General features: G+C 39.2%; 1 protein-coding gene across 2 annotated transcripts in view; it reads right to left on the reverse strand.

The window, feature by feature from the left end:
• Window positions 1–645: 645 nt before the first annotated feature.
• GPD2 (glycerol-3-phosphate dehydrogenase 2) overlaps window positions 646–24235 on the reverse strand; it is a 95076-nt gene continuing 71486 nt past the window's right edge. The window contains exons 9-17 of one of the 2 annotated variants that reach the window (XM_032223876.1): window positions 22927–23120; window positions 17351–17485; window positions 16859–17034; window positions 15479–15610; window positions 14079–14240; window positions 11653–11762; window positions 9985–10063; window positions 9772–9870; window positions 646–3871 (exon numbers count right to left, since the gene is read on the reverse strand). In XM_032223876.1, coding sequence (XP_032079767.1) covers window positions 3746–3871; window positions 9772–9870; window positions 9985–10063; window positions 11653–11762; window positions 14079–14240; window positions 15479–15610; window positions 16859–17034; window positions 17351–17485; window positions 22927–23120 — 1213 coding nt within the window. In that variant the 3' untranslated portion in view covers window positions 646–3745. Of the gene's footprint in view, window positions 3872–9771; window positions 9871–9984; window positions 10064–11652; window positions 11765–14078; window positions 14241–15478; window positions 15611–16858; window positions 17035–17350; window positions 17486–22926; window positions 23121–24235 lie in introns of both variants that reach the window. The other variant, XM_032223885.1, reaches the window with a different exon arrangement.

Raw genomic sequence — 24235 nt, forward strand, 5'->3', positions numbered from 1 at the left:
ATAAAAGAATGCGACAATTATAACATTTTCATTAAAAATTTATAAACAGGTTTGCTGATTTACTTTCACCGAAAATACATGGCCTTTTCCATGTCAGAACATTTGTCAGGATTTGGCGACTCTGGGCTAACCTGACATGTAAGATGATCAAAATGGATTATGTAATCTTTTCCATTTATTTCTATTGATTTTAATCATGATAAAATTCATTCAGGGTGGGCTGGGAACGTGGCACCTGAGGAGAGGTGGTTAAATGAAAAAAATTTAAAAAATTAAAAAGTCTAACCAGGAGACAATCCGTCATTTGCTTAGGAGGAGGAGGAGGAGGAGGAGGAGGAGGAGGAAGAGGAGGGAGGAGGAGGATGGAATGTTATAGCAGCAACAAAACATGACAATGACAATATCCATTATTAATACTGCATGACAGGCTTCTCTTTAATTTGTCCTTCTAGATATAAAGTTAAGGTCAAGAATTCACATCATTTCTTAAAACTGAGGTTTAAGAGATTGTTTTAAACTTTTTTTTTAATCACAAGCAAAGAAAAAAAAAATCAAGGAAAAAGGAAGGTAGCTGGGGGTGGGGTTTCCGAGCTAATCAACTTTATTTCCGTAACTGCCACTAACATCAAAATGCCAACGAGTGGACCATTTTAATCAGTTTTATTGATTCATGCTTTCAGATCTTATTCAGTTAAAAACAAGGCACATTAATACATCCTCTTATTGCTCTATAAATGCATGCAGCTCATTCTGTATATCAAAAGTAATAATAATGGCAATAAAACACCAAGACAGTTATAAAAATGACAACCCAGCCTCAAAACACAGTATTAACAGTCCAATCCTGAACAATAACACAGCGCAATACATAAAAGTGCCAGATGGAAAAACATGCGGTATATGTATATGTATACATATGCATATATGCATAGATATGTGTGCTTACCTATTCATACACACACAACCACTAGAGAACTGCCTACTCCTATATTTCTTTGTTTTCGAAACAATTGTACAGTAGTATCACACTAAATTACTGTTATACAAAAAGGAGCTTTGTGCTTCCTATACATTCATATATATTCTCTCCCAAATATACAAAGAAAACCCATTACAAAGAAACCAAGTAGAGAGTCTACTTTTAACTGAATTTGAGCCACTGTAAAATGATGTAGGGGAATAATACTTTCCCTGCCCAAGGGAAGCAGAGGGGTGTGTTGGCTAAAACATCTCCTAGAGGTGAAATCAATGCATAAAAGAAATCATGGCTTCCTGATCAGGGTGTGATGGCATCAACAGCAAAACATGACAGGCCATGTGAAGAGACCTTTATTGGGTTAAGGACAATCATTAGACATTAGTCCAACCTCTGGTTATCAGAGAAGTCTATCTGTAAAGGTGAACACTCAAATGCTCATTAAAACTCTTCCCTAAGAACTGTGGTAGATCCTCAGCATATATCAGCCCCATGATCCTCAGCTCACTTCATTTTGGGTGCTTGCTTAACTCTTAATGTTTCCAATGGACAAGGTGTTTCATATGGACGAGATGCACTTGGAGCTCTTGATAACCTGCCATTAATCTTTTGCCTCAAATGTAGAAAAATGTTGCGTCCATTATTAATTAAATGTGTAACAATCAGCACCTCAACATCTTTTCTGGACCTCTCCACACTTCTGCAATCTTAGAAAAGCTATCTATAATAGTTTTTTGTTAAGGCTTAGCATTTCTTGGCCTAAGCTAAAATGGAACAAATTGAAAAGTGCTATGTAAAAAGCATCCAATATACGTTGGCGATGGGAGGTGGGGGAGGAAGAGAAGATTCGCCACAAAAACACCCCAACTCTTTGTGCTAAAAGAGAGATCTCCCCACTGTCAAGCGCAGGCCAGTTAAGACCTCTATCCAAGTCATTCTGAAGTGCTCCAGGCTTAGAGTGGATGAGAATCTTGCTTGGCTTCCACCTCTACTCTTAACCTATAAAACATAGGGCTGACATTCTTGATCATAGCAGTAACTTACATGGGAAATGGTCTGCAGAGAATTTTGCTAGAGGGTGTTTTTTAGAATACTACCTTTTAATATTCTTTATGAAGACCTTGTTCCTTCCCATCAATGCTGCCTAAAGTTCTAAATAGAAAATAGGAGTGCTTCATGCTAATGGCTGGACTGTTTTATATAGCAATGTTTGCTTCTAACAATAGATGCCCTTAATATATTCACTTTTGAATATAGAGTATTCTGAATTTTAAATCATTTTGATAGTGAGGCCTTATGAAGGGCCAGTTCCTAGAGACTGCTCTCAAGAGTGAAGAAATGCACAGCACTGAAATGCTAAATAAGTAAATGAAGAATTTGGTCTGCAGGTACCACAGCTCTTACTGATCTATAAATTGCATTGGAATATTAAGTGTTATTAAAATCGGTAACAAACAAATGAACAATGCCATCAGAGGTACAAAGACAAAAATTTCCACAGTAACGTGACGTTGTTCCTTTTTAGGTTTGTTACTTTGCTGCAATTTCATTTTCCAAATAGCAAAAGCAAACTTTCTACTGATTTGCTATTAGTTTATCATTGTATTCTGAAGGATTTCCTACCCTAAATACTAGGGGTGTTTACCCTAAAATGATTTTAACAATATGTAAAAGTTTTTAGTTTTTTTTTTTAAAGAAAATATCCTAAAATTGAACCTGCAATTCCTAGTAAAAAAAAAGTTAGCGTAATCTTGTTTAGTATTTTCTTCACTATTTTTCTGAGGAGTTATGGGGCACCTATCAAAATAAAGTCAGATTTTAGATACCCTTTTCTTAAAATTTCTTTGAGAATTTCAGAGCCAAGTCAAACCACCTACATGATACAGGATTTAGCTCTCTCTTTTTATATACACAAGAGGTACCAGGGAAGGACTGGCAATTTCTTTCTGTGGTAAAGTAACAAGAACCATTGGATTTGTTTATTTTCTATTTATGCTGGCTTTTTGGGTTTAGGACATTTTTGAAGAATTAGGCCCCACATAGCCTCTTATTAAAATACAATTGTATCACTGCAATTCCTTGGTTGGACATTACACTTCTATTTTGGGATACAGTCTATGAATATTCTAAATGCAGCCACTCTCCTCCATGATAAATCACTCATTTTTATGGCATGCGCTTTTTAATAGACTGTGGCCATTATAAAAAATGTTTGTACCAAAGTTCTAGGCAAGCGATGAATATTTAGCACAATGTACTTCTATGAAAGGGTGGGGAGGGGAAAAATATATCTGCAGGTTTAACCAAAAAAAGTCCATTTTTAAGATATGAAAGGCATGCTGGCATTGTCCACTTTTGCCTGATTAATGCATCAAAAGGCAGAAAGAGAATGGAGGAGAGGAATTACTCTTGCTTTTGTATAAATGCAAAAAAGAAATCTACATTCATGCCTGGCTATCACCTGGATCCCTTGCCTTGGTTGGAGTGTTCAACTCCCGGGATTAGCCCGGGGGAGGGGAGGTGGGGAGGTGGACAGTTTCTCCTTTTCATGGTCTTGTTGGCCATGGATTCTAGAGAAAGCCAGTTCACCACCAGTCAAGTAGACTCTTCGCACAAATATAAAAAGAAGAGCTGCACAATGTGACTTTCTGTACAGTTGCTCAGAGTGAAGAGAAGCAGAGACGTCTGAAAGCAGTGGAATGTTTTTCAGCATTGAAAGAGGCAACCAAGGGGGCACACCTTTTTCTAAGCTGTAAGAGGCCCCCCACATCACAGTCCACCACAACTCCGGTCCACTGAAATCACTTCCCGCTGATAAATGTTCTCTTCAGCTGCTTTCATAAGTACGGCAAGCCGGCTTCCAGATACATATCCTTTCTGAATAGCAGTCATGAGCTAAAGAGACAAGATAGAGAAAGCTTTATGGTCAATACTCTGTGTCACTGCATTATTAGATGATACCTTTATCTCCATATCCCTGCTTAGAAGCCATTTTTCCTTATAATTTGTCATATCTCTACCAACTTGATATTGAGTGGTCCAGTTTCCTTAATTTTTCAACATTATACATGGCCCAATGACTTGAAAACTCCCTCACTTCCTGCACATAAAAGATTGCAAAGAAAAGACCAAGATACAGCTGGTCCATCTACCTGTTTGCCAGAAATGGGAGCAAAAGGAGTCATTTTTTTTGTACCCCGCGGACAAAAAGTAACCACCCTATAATATAGATTCAGTCTCTCTGTTTATTTTTATTTCAAATCCAGTATTCCTTTTGGATTGTTAACTTCTGCTTTGTAAAATCAAAGGGTAGGGACTGATATGTAAATCATTCTGATGTACATTTCCCGCCCCCCCCCTCCGAAGTAACAGAATAAAAATGGTTTCAACTACAACAGCAGAAGCAGCAACATAAATACATCTTTGGACATCTTTTTAAGGAAAGACAGTTCCACGGAAATAAGACAGCAGGATAAACAGTTTTCACTTCTTACACCAGCCTTCCCCTATCTGGGGCCCTTCCAGATGGATGGGCCAATTCCCAGAATTCCCAGCCAACATGGCCTCTGCCGAGAATCCTAGAAGTTAATGGCCACGTATTTGGAGGGCTCTCTCTTACATTACAGCCAATTCAAATAAGCTCCCTCTTAAACAAATATGGCAATCTTTCCAGCATCGTGCTCTCCCTAAGGAATTTGAGAAGAAAGCTAACAGATTGGAGAGCAAGCCTGGAGGTTGAAACGTGGCCATGAAGTGAGACTACTGCTCTTAAAAATATTTAAAAGTAAATCTATACTTTGGGAGCCTTGCAAATAAATAAGAAATAAACATACAATTAGGTGAGGGATATGTATCAATGTATATGTATGTATGTAGTATGTATGTATGTATGTGTATGTATGTGTATGTATGTATATGTATATATACATGAAATTGGTATGATTTAAATCATACAACAGATTTTTCAAGTGATCTAAAAATGTTCAGAGTGCTTTTTTTTCTTTCTTTCTTCTCTCTCTCTCTTCACACACACACACACACACACACACACTTCTGCATTTAGATTCAACAGTGCTTTTATCTGCAGCCCATCTTGAGAGAGACAATTACCGTTTTCCTTTGCCTTGATCTTGTTTGTTTAACGTGACATGCAGTGAAGAAAGGGCTGACATGGACTGAAATCCCCAGCATTAATTTATCTCATGTTCTGCATTCATCATTGCCACAGCGCAGGAAGGACCTGGCAGTCAATTGAAAAACCTGACCAAGAAAGGCTCTGCAAAAATAAACCTGGCGAACAACTGAAAACAAATAAGCAGCTGCTTGCATAAAAGGAGTCAAAGGGACACTTGGAAACATTCTCCAAGTCTCTCTACAGCCTTCAAATGTGTATCATGCCACATGGGAGGTTTTTTTTAAGGGGGAGGGGAAACAGGCACGTGCTCTTTTGTTCTACTTCACACTAAATTATCCCCTATGATTCACAGAATAATGGAACAGTTTACAGGACAAGTGATGCCGAATAGCTCAATTCCAATGTCATCACCAAAGCAGGATGGTTTAGCAGTAAAAATGGACTGCAAGCTTTTGCTGAATACCTCTTTCTTCCCTGCCCTGATCACTGACTTCCTGTCTGTTCATTTGTCGATCTTCTCCATTTCCTGGTATTTGACAATCACAGACTGCCACATCTAGAACTGGGATCACTATGATTACAATTGGTTGTATTTTTGCCTCCAATGTGGCTTAAGAAATCTACTTCAGCCAACGAAGATCTTAGCAAATGGACGGATTATAACGAAAGACGTGGTCCTTCATTCACACAGTCAATCTCCAATCTGTTCCAGGTTGTAGAAGTCAATCCAAACATTTCACATTGTGACCGATAAGCAACTGGAAGCTGGTGTAGATCTTTCAATGCAGGCATAACATTATGGCTGTACCGTAGTAGCTTAGTTGCTGCATTGTACACCTTGTTACCAAGACTTGCTTTTTTGAAATGGGTGGCCATATTAGTTTGAGACGTAAACAAATAAAATCTTTCACCAATTGTAGCTTTCCTACATTTTTCAGGTATAGTCCTATGTAGGGCATATTCTAGTACCGATGAGAGGGAATTAAGGTATAGATAATAGTCACCAAATCACCAGGGAAAGGATCCTCGACATCACTGTGTAAAGATGTCAAAGGCAATTTGCTAGCAACAAATCCAATGGATGAAGATCAAGGAACACTCTCAGATTGCAAAGTTGCTCTTTCAATGAGAACCAAAATTTCAATTCTTGATTTAAAAAAAAAATACTTTAAAACTCAACAGTCACACTTACATACATCATTTACACTTTCGAATTCTACTATCGTAAAGAATGTGATCACGTTTTTTTGTTCGTTGGCAAGAAGTAGCTGAGTTAAAACAAGAAAGTGGTAGAGTTCAACATTAGTGGAACTTAGTTGTTTTTATTCTGCTGTGCATGGATGAGATATGCCCTCGATAGTGAAAATAATGCTGTTCTTTCTTCTTCTTTATGAAAAGGTGTATTAGCATGTAAGTTCACAAGAAAGAAAGAAAAGAAGAAGAAAGAAGAAAGAAAAAGAAAAGAAAGAAAAGAAGAAAAAAAAAGAAAGAAAGAAAAAGAAAGAAAGAAAGAAAAGAGCAGCCTGTTTTCTGAACCTTTTTTAGAGCAGTTGAATAATCATTATCACTTACTGTAATAACAGAATATCAGAATTTGAAAGGACATTGGAGGTCTTCCAGTCCAACTCCCTGCTCAAGCAGCAAACTCTATATACTACTACTTGTTCCTAGTGTATTCCTGCATGGCCCGCTTTTCGGATCATTGAATGCCACTTTGCACGGTAAGCTGCATCTCTGGGGCACAGGCCTGCAGCTTGCATGCCTTTGCTGATGGTGTCTTACCATCTCTGTTTTGGTGTCTCACCATCTCTGACTGACACAAATCTTATACCATTTCAGACAAATAGTTGTCCAACCTCTTCTTAAAAATCTTTATTGTTGGGGCACTCAAAACTCCTGGAGGCAAGTCATTCCATTGATTAATTGTTCTGTTAGGAAAGTTCTCCTTAATTCGAGGTTGCTTCTTTCCTTGCTTAATTTCCACCCATTGCTTCCTATTCTACCCTCAGGTGCTTTGAATAGCTTGACTCCTTTTTTTGTGGTAGCCCCTATCTTGTCACTCCCAGTATTTCTTTTCATTAAACTAAGCATACCCAATTCCAGCAACTGTTCTTTATATGTTTTCCTCTATAGCTCCTAATCATCTTTGTTGCTCTTCTCTGCACTCTTTCTAGAGCGTCAACATCTTTTTTATGTCATGATAACCAAAACGGGATGCAGTATTCCAAATTACATATATCATTAGAGATAAGGAGAGATACACAGCAATTTAAATAGCTGCGCTTAGAGAGAATACAGTGCATGGCAAAGACTTGAGCTAAACCAAACAGTAACAAGAGTGCAATTTATAGAAGAATTTCCTGCCCCTCACTGGTGCAAAACCGTTTTTTATAACACAGGAAAATAAACAGAATAGATTCCGCCAAATAGGTTGAGAGATGCTTGTCCGCATTTAGAAAATGTGCCTCTTCAACATAGGACATTGTTGGCTTTAGCAGAGTAAATTTCCCTCCAACTTGCATTGTAGTGGTTTACAGACTTATTTTTAAAAACTTCTCAGTAAAATGATGACCTAAAGGTTTCTCTGAAGAAAATGTAAATCATTGTTCCTATTTCTGATGATCCCACTTGTGGGTATCACTCCAATTCAGGACAGAACTTCAATATAGAGATAATTATTTATATACATCTTGTTTGGAGAATTATCCAATTGTACGGTTACAACAAGCTTTGCCAAGTTTTTGGCACCATCTGGAGACTTGTTTCTATTCCTAGAACTTAGAGGTGAATTTATGCTGCCGTGCCTCTTTTCTTGCTTTTACAGGGTTTTTTTAAACTGCTACTTTTTAATGCAGGCTTATTGTTTTATAACCCATTTTAACAGGTGAAATTTAAAAATAGGAGTGAAGAACAACACTGAAAAAAACCTGGTTGAGCGAAGGAAGGTGAAAATTGGTTGTTTTTTTAAAAGGCAGAAATTGCTGGAGCAATTCAAAATTTAAAATGTGGAATATATTCAGAAAGCAAAAAATGCAATGTTTTACCCAATGCCATACCAGCCCTTTTTATTTATTTATTTATTTATTTATTTAGTCATTCATTCATTCATTCATTCATTCATTCATTCATTCATTCCATTCTATATCCTACAATGGATGTCTCTGCATTTGCGAAGTGGCAGAGGTAGAAGACCTGGCTTACATCCTATTTGATTGTTGCCTGTATAAGAGGGTTAGAGACAGGTACCTTGGTCTATATACCAAATGAATGACCCATTAGGATCCCTTATCAAAACAACTTACCTTATGTGCGGCCAGAATTTGAAAATAACATTTAACACAGCACAGTACTTAAATAAAATGGTTCAGTTGAGATCTGAGTATCAGGGACTGATTGGGGTAGATTGTAGGGGTGACACCAAAATATAATTTTATCATATTTTATCTACATCTTAAATTATTGTATTTTATTCCAATTCATTTTAGACTGTACTTTACTCCAATTCCATTTTAAATTCCTTTTATCAAATTTTGGTAATAATTTGTTTCTGGATCTCTGCACTTTGATATGGCACAAGGACTAATCAATCAATAAAATAAATACTAGCACTAGCTACAACCATACTAAAGAAAAGTTACCCAATCTGGGTGTAACCATTAAAAGTTCCTATCCTGAGTAGCAGCACTATGAATAATAGCCACAAGTGAGTTCAGGGGCAACTGATTCTATACTTTCCTCTGATTGGATAATTACTGCTATAGGAATCTTTCAAAGATTCAAAATACAAGGCCGAGGTCAACTTTTATTAAAGTCTGACAAGATAATAAAAGTCAAGAATCTTTACGTCTTCCAGATGGTGACCTAAAATCATTTTACTACTTTTATTTTGGTATTTGAGGCATTTCTCCTTCTTCTTCTTTCACACTTTTATAATAATACTGTGCAGATACTGCAGAGGCCTCGCGCCATACAATCAACTCAGATTAAATATAGGAACCTCTCTCCTATCTGTCCTAATAACTTCATAACTAGTATACATGCAAGTTAACAGAACTAATAGGGAATGTAGCATAAAAGGTGTATGTTATTTAATATGGATACATTTGATATGTATTATGTTCTAGTGCAGGGGTGTCAAACTCAAGGTACGTGGTGCTTAAATATGGCTCACAGGACCGGCCTGGGAACATCAAAGAACTGGCCCCATGGTGCCTCTGCTGGCTAAAATGGACCACGTGCGTCTCCCCCACCTCCCACGGCCATTTCTGACTGGCAGTGTTGCAGGAGGCCATGGAGGGTGAAAACGAGCCCCCACCCCCATGCCCCGTTTTGGCCGATAGAGGCAGTTCAGGCTGAAAACGGGACGGAGGGAGGCTCACACAGTCCCCTGCACTCTGTTTGGGCATGGCCAGCATGTGACACATCTGGCCTGCGGGCCACGAGTTTGACACCCTTGCTCTAACTGAATCAAAGAAATATTTTCCATTTTGCAGCAACTAAGATGTGGTTTCCATTTTTGAATAATATCTGTCAGAAATGAATGCCTGTACATTTTCCCTTCTAATATTAATGAACTGAACACTATGAGTATTGCGAGGGTTTTTTTATACCATTATATTAGATTGATATAGATATACATGTATAAATTAAAAGTACTCACTTGCAAAAACTCGTTGAGTTCAACCTGCCCATTTTTGTTCAAATCCACTTCATTCAAAATCTCATGGAGTGCACTTTCATTAATTTGAAGGTTGATGCTCTAAAATATATGAAAAGGAGAAAAAACTCACATGGCTGGATTAACAACACACTATTAATATCATGCCAGGAAATTCTGATGAATTAAAATAATAATAATGAAGTAAAATGTTACCTGTAGCACACTCTGCACATCCAATATAGTAATAAAACCTTTGCCTTCTTTATCAAACATGTGGAATCTTTTTTTATACCTGCAATATAGATAACACATGAAAAATCTATACATACTGCCTAAGCAGCTTTAAACCAGCAAAGAAAAACCGCTCTTAGACGTGTAAAGGATTTCTCAACCGTCTTGATCCATGCACACCTCCACTCCCACAAAATTTCCTTCTTATAATGCTATTTCTACTGCAGAAGCCAAAGAGAAGCCTAGAGAAAACATGCTTCTACACCCAAGGACAGCCAAATCCAATCTTGGCATGGACAAATTAAACAAAACTAAAGTGATGGGTGGGAAAAATTTTTTGCCTATAGCCATTCAGGTGTGATTCACTTAACAACTGCCTTGCTTAGCAACATACATTTTAGCACCAGGTGTTCTCTCTTTCCTCCCCCATCATTAGGAAAATAGGTGAAGGAAGGTATATGTTCGCTGCCTTGAGTTTTTTGTAAAAATAACAAAGGAGGGAGACAAACATACAAATAAATGGTTTAATGGCCTCTATTTCTGACCCAGGATAAAATACAATTACCATATTTTTCAGAGTATAAGACGCGTCTTTTCCCCCGTAAAAGAGGGTGAAATTTGGGTGCTTCTTATACACTGAATGTAGCCCCACCCACTCGCCGCCCCCCACCCTTTGGCCTCTGCCTCGCAGCAATTTACCTCCTTGCAGCAACCTGGGCTTGTGGAGGCTATGGCAATCCCTGCAGCCTGAAACAGCTGATGATTGGGAGGCCCATGCTGAAATTGAAAGTGAAACTTGCTGTTTCTGCAGAGGCAAATTGCTGGGAGGCAGAGGCAGATTTTTTTCTGTGCTAATCAGGCTGCTGGCTGCAAGGAGATAAGTCAATAACTATAATGCCTATAGAATGTTCAAATTATTAGACTTACTTTTTAAAGACTACTTTATTATTGTTCTAGACAACTTAACAAAATGAAGAAGCTTTTTAAAATAAATGCTTGATGAAGATACCCAGTGCTATTGTATCTTCTTTTAAATAGCAGAGAATAACATATACTTCCAGAAAGCCACATCAATTGTAACAGCATTCTGTACAAGTATAGTCTGAAATGTAACAGTGTCCTAATTGTCTAATTAGACTCTAACTTAGTCATGTTTGAAGTAGATCTATTTAAATAATTGGGAGGAGTTAGTGTAACTACATTTTAAAAAACTTTCTGGCATTAATAAACTGCCATAATGTACATTTCTCCAATTCTTTGCTATTTCTATGGGTCAGGTGCACACGTGCACAGAATACACCACAAAGAGTGTATATTGTCTGTACTATTAGCTGTTTCTTGCAAGGAGGCAAATTGTTGGGAGGCAGAGGCAGATTTTTTTCCTCTTGTTTCACTCCCAAAAGCTAGGTGCATCTTATACTTTGGAGTGTCTTATACTCCGAAAAATATGGTACATTTGAATTTCTCAGAGAGGGGATAATATCATTCAAATATGCCAAAGTGGGGAAAAGGAAGGGACCAGAATATGGCAAATACACAAATCTAGCACAACTCAACTTGCAGGGCTGACAATACCATTTTCAGATGCTCATGATATATCCAAATCCCTGGAAACTAAGTAGTAGCCATTGGCCCTGTGTTAATAGTTACCTGTCAATATCTGCTGGGGATAAAGTGATTTCACTCCGATCTGTCAGTTGCTCCGACCGTGCCTTGTAGCCCATTTCATAGTATAGGAACCTTTTTGCCGTTGCGAGCTCCTAAGAGGGGAGAGCACACAATCTGAGCTGTAGGATAACAGCAAATATTTACATTCTGAATTTCTCCTTTGCTGGAATGTTTATTGGCTCCTTTCACTTTAATTATAATTGCTGGTCCTTAGAGGAATATCAGCAGTTGATGACCAAAAAGTGCTTAAAGGTGAACAAGGTAATTAAGATTAGGCAGCATTTCATGCTTCAGCTAGATCACTGGTTTGGTTGTACAAGTGTTGATTATCAAGTGATAATTACCCCGGGAGACGTGCAAGGTAAAGAATTTTTAGGGATGTATCATGCCCTTAATCCATACAGGCAACTCACAGCGATGTTGCGCTTGCAAACAGAAGGACCAAGAGATGGCCTTTAAGTTTTAGCACAATGAATGCCCTCAGTGAGGAGACTCTGGGTTTAATGCATTTAGTTCTTTTAGGCTGATGGCATGTGCTGATTACTCTCTTCAGGCAGCAAGGTAATGAAGGAGCCTATAATTTGGAAACGGCAAACTCCTTCCTTCATTCCTCCCCTCCCTTTCTCTACTAGAAACTCCCAATGGTTTACACATAAAGCAATATTAAAATCAATACTTAAAACAGGGGTCTCCAACCTTTTTCAGGCTTTGCGGACTGGCGAGGGGAAAGAGGGGGATAGTTCTATGCATGCCTCATGCGCGAAACTCCATTTGTGCGAGCGGCAGGAGCATGCACCCGCTTGCATAAATGGAGCTTCCCGTACAAGTGCCCACTACTCATGCAAACGTGCTTATCTGCCGCTTGTGTGGCCTGGTTCTGAATGGTCACGGCTTGATACCCGGGCCATAGCCTGGGGATTAGGGACGCCTAACTTGAAAGAGGATTTCAAAAGTAATTAAAATGTAACAAGCAAACAAATGAAATTAAAAATCAACCGTTTGACTCGGTAAGTTGGTACAAAAAGGTATGATGCCTTCCTAAAAGCTAATGAAAAGCTCAGGCCCCTCGCCATGCCGGGAGTCTGTTCCAAGGAACCTGAGCGACAAAAGAGCTGGCTTGATTCTGGCTGACAGCCAGATGAGCTCATGGCAACTGTAGGTGAACCTCCTCGATGATCTCAGTAAGCAAAGAGGGTCATTTGGAGGAAGGCCATCTCCCTTTTATCATTGTCTGCTTTGCACTGCCTTTTATGCTCAAAATCCTGCGCTTGAAAACAGGCACCTGTAACTGAAAGCAGCTATCCAGCTGTGACGAAGGAGCCCTCGGCACAGCATGCAGGCTAGGTAAGATTGCATCTTTTATTTTCAAAAGACCGGGAATAAGACCCAAGAACTCCTTTTCAAATACAGAGGGTTAAAAAAAAAGTACTTTGCAACAACCAGTTATCTCTCTCATGTGGAAGCCAGCACACACACTGCAATCTGTGTGAAGGGCTTCACTCAATGCTACATTTGTGGATGCTTGTTTGGGAGAACTATAGGTATGTACATGTGGGGGAGAACAGGGGGGGTTCCGGCCTCCTTTACTCGGTTTGCTCAGGGATGCGCTTTGGGCACACGCTTGATGCGTGCTATGTGCGCATGCACATATGCAGAAAGTTGCTTCTGCGCATATGCAGAAAGTTGCTTCTGCGCATATGCAAAAAAATGCTTCTGTGCATGCGCCGCGCAAAAACCAAAATGGCACCGCCGCCGATAGAAGCGGTCCAGGGTGTGTCCAGCCGAGTTACTACCTACTCGGCCGAACAGGTAGAAACCCACTCTGGGGGAGAATACTTGGCCTGTAATTTCTGTGCACTCATTTCCTTACTTCAACCATATCTGCACAGGGCTTTGGTTTTTCTACAGATACAAGTGTTCTGTTCGTGGTAAGAAGACGGTTCCTGCAAGGGGTGTGTTTGTGTGTGTGTGTGTGTGTGTGTGTGTGTGTGTGTCTCCCATTTCTCAAAACAAGACTGTGTGATAGAGCTGACATGGGAGATTGGCATAGCTCACACATAACTTTGTCAGTATTTTTTAACCATCATTTGTCACCTATGCCATAGAAGGATCTGATCTGTATATTACAGCAAGAAGAAGTGGATCGGGGTTCAATGTTCACATTAAGGACTGTTAACCCAAGTTGTGACTAGTGATACATATGGACAGTCCCTTTGATGGAGCCCACAGCATTTAGTGGACACTATGGCCGAGTCAGGGTTTTGCAAATGAGCCTCCCTTACTTTGTACAGACACGTGAACCATTATGCAGCTCTTGAGAAAGTTATTCAAATTTTCCACCAAAGTCAAATAACGTCTCAGAAAGATTATCGTAAGCTTTCTGACTATGAAACCAGGAGCCTTTTCAATACCTTCTTCTTCTGTTCACTCCATCTCAGTTTCTTGCCCATTATCTCAATGATTCTTGGTAAGGCTTCATCGGCAGCTTGGACATTTAGAAAAGCCAAACGAGTGCGACGAGCAATTATGTCCACTGCAGTGCAAGCATATTCACCGATGGCATACTCAATCTAAAAGGTTTGAAAAGAATAACTGCTTCGGTTTGAGAAACTTACACAAAAGGATTGAAATGCAATGTAACCTGATTACAATCCATGTTGAAATTATTTACTACAATTTTTACTCTAGAACATCCAGGCTACTTAACCAATTTTTCACCAGTTACGAGAGGCTCTCTCCCCATTTATCTTCTTGGACTACAATGGTGACCTACCTGGAATTACAGTTGAGCAAATATGTATGTTTGGGGGAGAAGATTTAACCTCATATTTAATATCTAAACCAGTGGTCCCCAATCTTTTCAGCTTTGCAGCAGTGGGGGGGGAGGGGGAAAGGGAATGGTTCTGTGTGAGCGGTGGGGGTACGCAAGTGTGCAGCTCCACTTGTGCAAGTAGATGGGAACACGCTGCTCACACAAATGGAGCTTCGCAGGCCCACACACTCACCCCCCACTCGGGCAAATGGAGCTGCATGAGTGCGCATCCCCTTGTGCACTGTTTGTGAGGTCTGGATTTGAACAGGCTGCAGCCTGGTACTGGGCCATGGCCTGGAAATTGGGGACCCCTGGTCTAAACTTCTCCAATCTTTTATCTCTTGCCAAAGAAGCTGCTTGGATGAGAAGCAAAACATTTTAAAAGAAAAAAAATCAAGAAAGTCCAGTTGCCTTTTGGAAAAACACCTTTGGGTCAGGGGTGGGTTCTGGCAGTCACTACTGCCGGTTTGCTCATGCACGGACACGCACAATGTGATTAAAATTGTTCTGCGCATGCACAGAATCAAAAAACAAGATGGCAGTTCCTATGGCACCACCGGGAGAACTAGTTCAGGGGCGCGGCAGGCCTGGGTCGCTGCCGGTTCCACTGACCCAGGCCTCCAAACCACTACTACCAGTTGGGCTGAACCGATCCGAATCGGTAGGAACCCACCACTGCTTGGTATTCTACTACTGATTCCTTCCTCTGCATTTCCCCCACCACCCTCCAAGCGGTTCAGGATTCTAGTGGGGACTGATTTCCTACTGGTATACATGTGTACTGCATGTGTACCTTTCAGGTGTACCCTGTCACGACAGAGTAAAAATATTCAGAATTTGCTATTAAGTAAGAATCAAAAAGCCTTTTCTTGTGGTGATTACATGAGGTGAATGAAGTTTCCTATTTTAATAGGGCAAGAAAGAGAACCTTCAAAAACCAAAAACAAGAATGCAGGAAAGGAGGAGGAGAGAAGCAGCATCACAAAGCGTTTGTACCTCTGACTCGATATATGGAAACTCTGAGACAAGACGCTTCCCAACGATAGGCCACCTCTTGCCAGTGACCTGGGCTAGTTTTGCCACTTCAAAAGCCTTGTCCCCAAATGTATTTGCAAGATGCTGAGCCACCTGTGGAATTGAGAAGAGGTTAAGAGACTTGAGGCCTTTTGGAAGAGAACTCCATCTTGTTAGGAGTCATCCTTGAAAGCTCTTCCCTTGTCTGTGGTTCAAAGGCCAACCCAAGATGATCCAAGGCAAAAAGCCAGCAAGTCCAGAATAATAATAAACATGCAGTCTATGAAGAATTAAAATTTAAAAAGTGGTCAATAACATGATTTATAGATAACTATAAATCGCGACGAAACTATGTGATCAGGCTATGCAGGAGAAATTCGGTTCACAATCCGTTGGCTCAGTGGTCAGTGATTGAAACACATACTGTATGGGAATATCGCTCCCATCGCCTTGAGTCCAGAAGTAGTTCCATAGGTGAAAAGCGTAGACATTTTGGTAAGGTACCAATGTTTAGTACTGTAAAGAGCCCCAGACCGCTACTGAGTGAAGGAGTGGAACGTCTGCCAGTTTGAACTGAGGTAATGGAATGTGAGGCAACCAGCAGTTGGAACAGAGTTCTTTTCAGGTGGGGAGTGGAGTAGAAGCTCTAACTCCTTAACATCAGAGCGTATTAATTACTGTATAAGAAATACTAAAGATCTGATGGTCATTTCAAAAAATCCTTTCTTTGCGAGCACCTAGAAGCTAAGCAGAACATATGTGCCAAATTTCAAGTTTGTAGGCTTTACAGTTCTGGAGATTTCGTGATGAATGAGTGGTACTTGGCTTTTAGATATATATAGATTTGATGCTCTCTTTTTTTTAAAAGAACCCTTCTTCCAATGAAATAAGATCTGTACTGAGCTGTTAAGGCAACATATGAAGAATTTTGATTAACATAATCTTTTGCCACTATCTTTCCATCAAGTGTTTGTCTCATCCTCTCCTTGCCTTCTACAATAGTCCTTCTCAATCACCTTTCCTCTTTATCCCATTTCTTTTGATTACTTTGCTGTCCTCAGAGCACTCCCCAACTGACTGTCGTGGGGATTTCAGGGCAGAGTCACAACTTGGAGGATTTAACTTGCTCCCTATGGTCTCCATTTGTTATGGTTCACAATCATGTTTATAGAAACCTCCTCCATTCATTTGGGGTGAATAATTCCCCTGCCTCTATTCCATACTATTCAAGGGGATGGAACTTCAGAGAGAGCCTTTACGGGCAAACAAGCAGGCAAGAAAGTTCCATTCCATCCATACCCTTCAGCATGGAATTCTGCAGATTTAAGTGGTTCTACTAACCTGAATAAACAACAAACTCACCTCATTTTCAAGTCCATAATCTTGAACCAGACGGATATATAGAGTAGGGGTCCAGCCCTCTGCACCCTGCAGGAGCATCCCTACAGTTTTACAGGGACCGGCCTGAAGGTTATGAGATTTTACTGCAGCATCAATTGTATCCTGGGCCATTGAGCGGTAAGTTGTCCACTTCCCACCTGGAGTATCAACAAATACAGATAGTGTACAAAGATTGATCCCTTAAGCCTCTATTAAAAACATACAGCCTAAATCTTAAAGAAAAAGCTCTTAGAACAAAATATTTCTATTGTATAGCCTAACCCAACAACACCCTTACTAGACCAAGCTGATGGGATCTGTCATCCATGTTATTTAGAGGGCATCGGTTTTCCAACTCTTCTTCTAGTGTTTCAGAACCGAGAACCTCAGCATATGTATCTGACCAGCTTCCTTCATATCACTAAGAAATAATTCTAACAAGAAAGAAAAGAATTATAAGTAACAACCTAGTACCTGCGATAGTCACAAGACCGCTGTCACTAACATGCACCACATGATTTCGAGATATAGACTGTGTGTCTTTAGAATTGGGATCCGTCACAAGGGGACGAATGCCACTCCATGCTGCCAGAACATCTCCTCTCCTCACTGTAGTGGAAAACAGAAGAAGAGAAAAAGTCTTGTCAGAAGCACCATCTCAGGAAAGGATTTCAAATAATATATGATTTAAATGCTGTTAGGAAAGAAAGTAGTCACAACTTTTAAAATGTCATCTTGGAGAAGCAATGGTGTCAGTGCCACGAATTTTAATAAGAAAAGGCAAAATGAAAGAGAGATACAAATTCAGTACAGTTCCGTCTTTTGATTCAATTAAACAAATACTTAAACGGGACACAAAACTATAAGAGTTTGGTAATAAAACTGAGAAACAAGTTTTCTGAGGAAAAAAGAATTAAGTGCCAGTGAGGTAACTTGAAGCCTGCCCCAAAAACCATGATGTCCTAAATCTCAAAATCTGGAATTCTTATTAATATTTTCCACAATTTTTTCTTACAACAGGCATTTTTATATGATTCAACCTTGACTCATCTCTGGCTAAGCAATTAATTACATATTTAGCTTTACTCTACTATTTAGTAATTACACATATCTCTTATTTATGCCAAACTTCACGTTCACATAGCTCTATAAATGAAGATTTGGCTGTTACGTTTACATATAGTTCTTGACACATTTTAGTATTTGGGATATTCTAGCTAATTCACACCTTGAGAATTCTACTTATTGTTTTGAGTTTGTATCCCCGCTGTTTGAGTATTATCTATACAAGATAACTAACTATTATCAGGAACTCTTATCTCAGAAGCTTCGTCACAATTTGTATTTAAATAATTCAAAGAACTAAGTACATTGCATGGAGAAGTTAGTTGCTAACTTAGGAAAACACCATTGTAAATTCTGAATTTGTAAACATGGACTCACTGTCAATATGTATAAAAAAACATTTTAGCCTCCGGGGAAAAATAAAGATGAATAGTGAATTCTTACTATGTGGGAAATACAATCTGCCTGGCCAGGAACTTATAGGATGATTTTTATGAACTAGTCTGGAATTGTTCATTATTCTATTTGGCCAAAACCTCGGGAAAGAGTACTGTCATCACTCTCTGCAAGCTATTTGCAGGAAGAGGCAGAATTTGTCAGGCACACTTTGCAGTTCAGAAAGGTCAAAAATTTGAAATTGCTGTTTTTACTCTTTAAATTCTCTTCCTTGAATTTTTTTTTAAGGACTAAAGTTATCTGGCTTCCTGTAGACCACCTCAAGGGGTCACTGAGATAACACTAGAGCACTTTATTTTCACATGTCACTAAGTCAAAAAGAAGAAAGGCTCATCCATCATTTTTCTCTATAGCTTACTTCTAACTAGGTTGTTTCTAGTTACTAATATTTCAGAGCAATATAAAAATACTAATGTGTTTTTCTTAGGATAGGGAAAGAAATATACCATCCAAATTGAAGAGGAAAGCGTAAGAATATTAAACAAGGACCCACCCAATATAATATATATTATTATATATATATCTATATATATATATATTATATATTATATATATATATACATACATACATACATACATACATACATACATACATATATATATATATATATATATATTTTGTGTTTTCATCATTTTTCCCTTCGGTCCTATGAAAAAAATTCCAAATTGATAGCAAACAAAAACACATCTGAAAAATAGCAAGGTGCTTTTAATGAGTTTTTCCCCCAGTTCTGTTTGAAGCTTTTTGAATGTTGGAGAAAAATATGAAGGTAAGTATTTTAAAAAATGTGAGCTTGGATGCAGGAAATCCCTGCTTTGTTGTATTCACTGAGTGACTTCTCATCTCCTCCTTTCATCTTACCCACAATTAGAGGCTGTCCCAGACCTACTGTGGTTGATTCCTTAAGCTCACTTTAAAGCAGTTAATGCCATTTCTGTTGCTGCCTGTCCATAGATGGCTTTTGAGCGGCAAGCTGATGACCACAATGTCCCCGGGGAGGGGCAAGAAATAATTTTTTTTATTGCAAATTGAATGAAATCTTGCTTGGTCAAGAACTTCTGCAATTTTGGGAGAGATTATGGGAAATGCCCTAAGATTGTGACCATCTATTTTGTATTCCTTGTTTGTTGTTTGTTTGTTTGTTTTTGTTTTTAAACAAACACAGGTTTATGTGCTTCCTTTTCCACTTCTGATTTCTTGGTAGACAATGGCAAACTATAGTTTCTACAACCAAGAAAAGGAAGAAGAAAAGTTGAATATGCATAAGAAGAAGAAAAAAGAAACATGCAGCTACAGCTGCCATCACTTTCTAAGACCCTATCATAGCAAATAAAAAGCAAGTACAATAGAACCTCTGGTCACAAACACTTGTAACCACTACCAAATCGGGTTCCGATCAAAAATTCACTTTTTTTTTTTGCGGCCAATTTCCCCTTCCATGCCATTTTTTTTGTAAGCACCAAGTTTCCAAAATTAGGTTCTGGTCATGACCAAATCGGTTTGCGACCAAAGTTATGGAATGAATTATGGTTGTGACCAGAGTTCTTCTGCATCCAGTTTTTTTTTCTTTTGTCCTCTCAAAAAACTGACCTATTTGATTAACATATTCATACATCTTATGTAATTCTCCCATCCAGCTGAGCATGAGGTCAATCAACAGTAAGCAATTTCTTGCTTTGTCCCAACCCAGAATGTGATCAAATTTATCCGCAGAAGGTACCACAATACTTAAAAAACTATGCCTTGATCCTATTATTATTGACATCTCAAGAATATGACCGTGACAACATTACACTCTATGGTGAAAACAGATTCATCTTCTTTCCTGCTTCCTATTGAGTTATTAATCTATTGAATGAATTAACTCAGTGGCTCCAACATTTTGGACACCAGGACCAGTTCAGTTAAGAGAGTTTTTTCCATGGACTAGAGGGGATGTGGTTTCGTATACTGCCTACGGATGGGGATTTGCTTGTTTGTGTGGCCAGGTTTCTTGCATGCCTATCATCCATGTAATGTCCAGGGGTGGGTTTCAGGCGGTTTGCGGCGGTCCCCGTGAACCGGTTGGTTGGCGAACCCGGAAGTAAGTAACCCGGGAACGCCGAAGGATCCACCAGCCCGCCCGCGTTTCTTACCCAGTTTTGACGAGTTCTGCGCTTCCACGCATGTGCAGAACGCATACAGCGCCTGCGCGATCCTCCAGGAGCAGCTGGAGCATCGCACAGGTGCTAGTACGCATGCATGCACTGCGCGCATGCACGAGGACGCCGCCGGCCCCGTTCCAACCGGTTCGGGAAACCCTGGTAATGTCTATTCATAAATAAAATATGGAAGTCTAAATTACTGTTGTGATCTTCCATCAGTGGACTAAAAACTCTTACGCAGGCTTTTGTATGGAGTGTGCATGCGGGGAGGATTGTTTTAAGGACAGTACCTTCACAAGGGTGTTAACAGAAAAATCAATAATGCCTTGTAAAAATATCCCGAAAGAACAAGAAATCTGAGAAATCAATGTTGTGTGCCAGCGTGTTTAGCCCACCAAAATGAAGTGCTAATCACTGAAATAAGATACCATATTACATTTATAAATTAATGAAACTAGAAAAAGCAGCATGTGTGACACTATAATTAAACAGCTGGAACACATCCAAGCCTGTGTAAGTTGATAACCCTGCCACTGTCTTTGGCAGCAAAAAAGCAGGTCTGCCGTGAGTTGATACGGCCAGCACAATTGCTAATTCTCTAACAGACAATCTATAAACACGACTAATTACACACGAGGAAAACAGTGCACAGCCCAGGTTGGTTACTTTCAAAAGCATTAAAACGCTCAAGAAGGCTACTTTTGCAGAACTGCCTTGTAAATAATTAAATAAACAAACAAACAAACAAATGCTGCCTTAATCATTTCTCCAAGCTGTAGCTTAGTAGAATCAACCACCTTGCCTGACAAACCTCAGCTCTTTTATAAATTTTTGCAAGAAGTACCTAATGATAATGGGTTTTTTCCCCTCCTCCTCTCCTGTAGGCCATTTTCCTTTAATGGTACAACAATAACAGAACTATCAATTATCCATTTCAAGGTAGAACAAACAAGCAATCTAGAATGTTCGGTCTTTTAAAAAAAAAATTGAAAAGGGATTACGAATATGAGTATAAATCTACAAAGGGCAGGTCAGAGTCTAAATCTTTTTAGAGAATCACTTTAAAGAAGCTGGATAATTAATGAAATCTGTTCAGGTCCCCCAGTTATCAAATCTCATAGATAGACAATGACTAAAAATTTATTCAGGGCGCATCTCTAGTTAAATAAACAAATGACACATTGCAAATTGTTTTCTACCAGTTATATCATTCAGGGAGTGAAGGAGGAGAAGAATGTATTTTATTTTTTAAAAATTACTTCAAAACACAGCAGAAAGGTGTGTTCCTTAAACAAAGCCATTCTTTTTTAAAAAATTGAAAGGATGGCAGGTGAAAGGTAAGTGGTTTTTTAAGGAATGTGATAGGGCCACATTTCAAAAAGTTAATAGGGACTAACCTTAATTTACATCTTAATTCAATTAAAATTAGATTTTGCCACGTTGAAAATTAAAGGCTTTTGAGAGTCACCTGCAACATTGGATTCTTCAAGTTGTGTCATATTGGTTTAGAATAAAGAAATAAAAAGGCATAAAAATGCAAATCCTGGCTCTTAATAGATTGACTAAACAAGAAAACAGAGTTGGTTCATGCAGTGATTATTCAATGCAGTGGCAGGGCTGTCCTGTGGAGTTTAGGTATGAAAAATCAGGATTTAGACTCATAAACAAAGCTGCTTACCCTTCATAGAAATACTGATAGGACAGGTATTCCCTGAAGAAGATCCTAACTGTTAAGGGAAATATCTCCATTGATACTATGCAAGTATTATAAAGAAAAGGGCAGAACTGCTGCCTCTGTGTGGTTTGTGTGTGTAATTGGCACCTCCTATTAGCAGAACTCATTTAACACTGTAGAGTTCCAAAGAAAGCATTATTTCCAACTTACTTACAACAAATCTTGTTGATTTGTTCAAGTACTATCGTAGGTTCATTGAAGTAATGCAGAATTTGGCAGGAAAATCAGCTATAACAATTGGTATATTAGGCCATCCCCACGACAATACTGAAAGATTTACTGGTTTTGTGGTAGGCAGAAATATACAAAAAAATCTTTGGCATGGGGTGGGGAGACCTGGCTTGCCTTACAGGTGAAGGATAAAATGGTTTTTTTTTTCTAGGGCAAGGGAGGCACTCATGATGCAAAGGAACTTCTGAAAGTATGTTTTTAATGTGAATCACATGTAAAGTGAAGCACAATTAGCATGGTGATTCTTCAGTTATATATTTTGTTTGTTGCCTCAAAAATTACAATTATGATAAAAAATTTGGGAGGCAGGGATCATGTGCTCTTGTGGTCTCGGGTTGTACACTTCTGCCTTAAGAATAAAAATATTTTAAATAAAATAATTATAATAAAATTACATTTTAATGTTACTGAAAATTACCTTCAACATCACAGTTAAGATAGTTGCGCACTTCTGTCAAAATGAAGTTGATATCTTCTTCGGTTGGTATCGGGTGATGGGTAACTTCAGTTGCAGTATCAGTAGTGCCAGCGATAGTCATCTTTTGCCATGGCAGAAAGAAAATCACTCGCCCATCACTAGTCGATGGGTCAAGAAGTCCCATATTATCAGGGCTAGAAGAAGCCAACAAATATTACTTTTTTCCCCCTTTTCTTCCAGGTTGTTGGAAAATGTTGCTTTGTATAATAACATAGCAATGAATACCACCTTAGCAAAAAGGGCGCCAGAGACCTAGAAGAGTACAGGCAATATTGCAGTCATGGATTTGAATCTAATACAGGTAGTCCTTGATTATGACCACAATTGAGCCCAAAGTTTATGTCATTAAGTGAGAATTTTTTACAGAGTTTTGCCCTGTTTTACAACATTTCTTGCCACAGTTGTCAAGGGAATCACTGCAGCTGATAAGTTAGGAACTTGGTTGTTAAGTGAATCTGGCTTCCCCATTGATTCTGCTGTCAGGTTGCAAAAAGTGATCACGTGACCCTGAGGACGCTGCAACAGTTATAAGTATGAACCAGTTGCCAAGCAGCTGAATTTTGATCACGTGACCACGGGGAGGCTACAATGGCTGTAACTGTGAAAAACGGTCATAAGTTACTTTTATCAGTGCTGCCGTTGTAACTTTAAACGGTCACTAAAAGAACTTTTTGTTAGGCCTAGAAGCCATCTTTTGCATTGGGCCTTTAGGCCTGCCACATTTAGTCTGTGGGAAAATGGGAGAGGGGATTGTATGGAGTACGGGAGATATATAGTCAAATAACATTCCTTCACAGAGAGTCAAGGACACCTTGTCCTGCACCTGGAGTGGTGTGACTGGGAGGCATCTCCAGTTGGGACGGGGTCTGATTGGACCATATGATGGACATGTGAGTGCTGGGCAGGGACTTGAACTTTCTTTTGGGTGGGGAAAACCTGGAAACCTTCAGATTTGTGTTTCCCAGTTGTGCCAATATGACATCTCTAATAAAATGGAACTTTGAGGAATCTCAAGCCTCGGAGTCTTCTTTTGTTAGGGGTGTTACTTGGAACCCTGACACTGTTGTTTAGTCAAGAACTACCTGTATTATGTTGACAGGTGTTTCATACCCAAACAATAGGAAATCTGGGTGCAACTGTGACAGTCAAGGCAAAAAGGGAGCAACAAGAAGGCCAGTGACACAAGCAGAAGAGCCCCTGTAGCTCAGGGGTGTAGCTCACAGACTAACAGATTGTTCTTCAACGTTCA

The sequence above is a fragment of the Thamnophis elegans genome, chromosome 1 (assembly GCF_009769535.1).
Source record: "Thamnophis elegans isolate rThaEle1 chromosome 1, rThaEle1.pri, whole genome shotgun sequence".
NCBI lineage: Eukaryota > Metazoa > Chordata > Lepidosauria > Squamata > Colubridae > Thamnophis > Thamnophis elegans.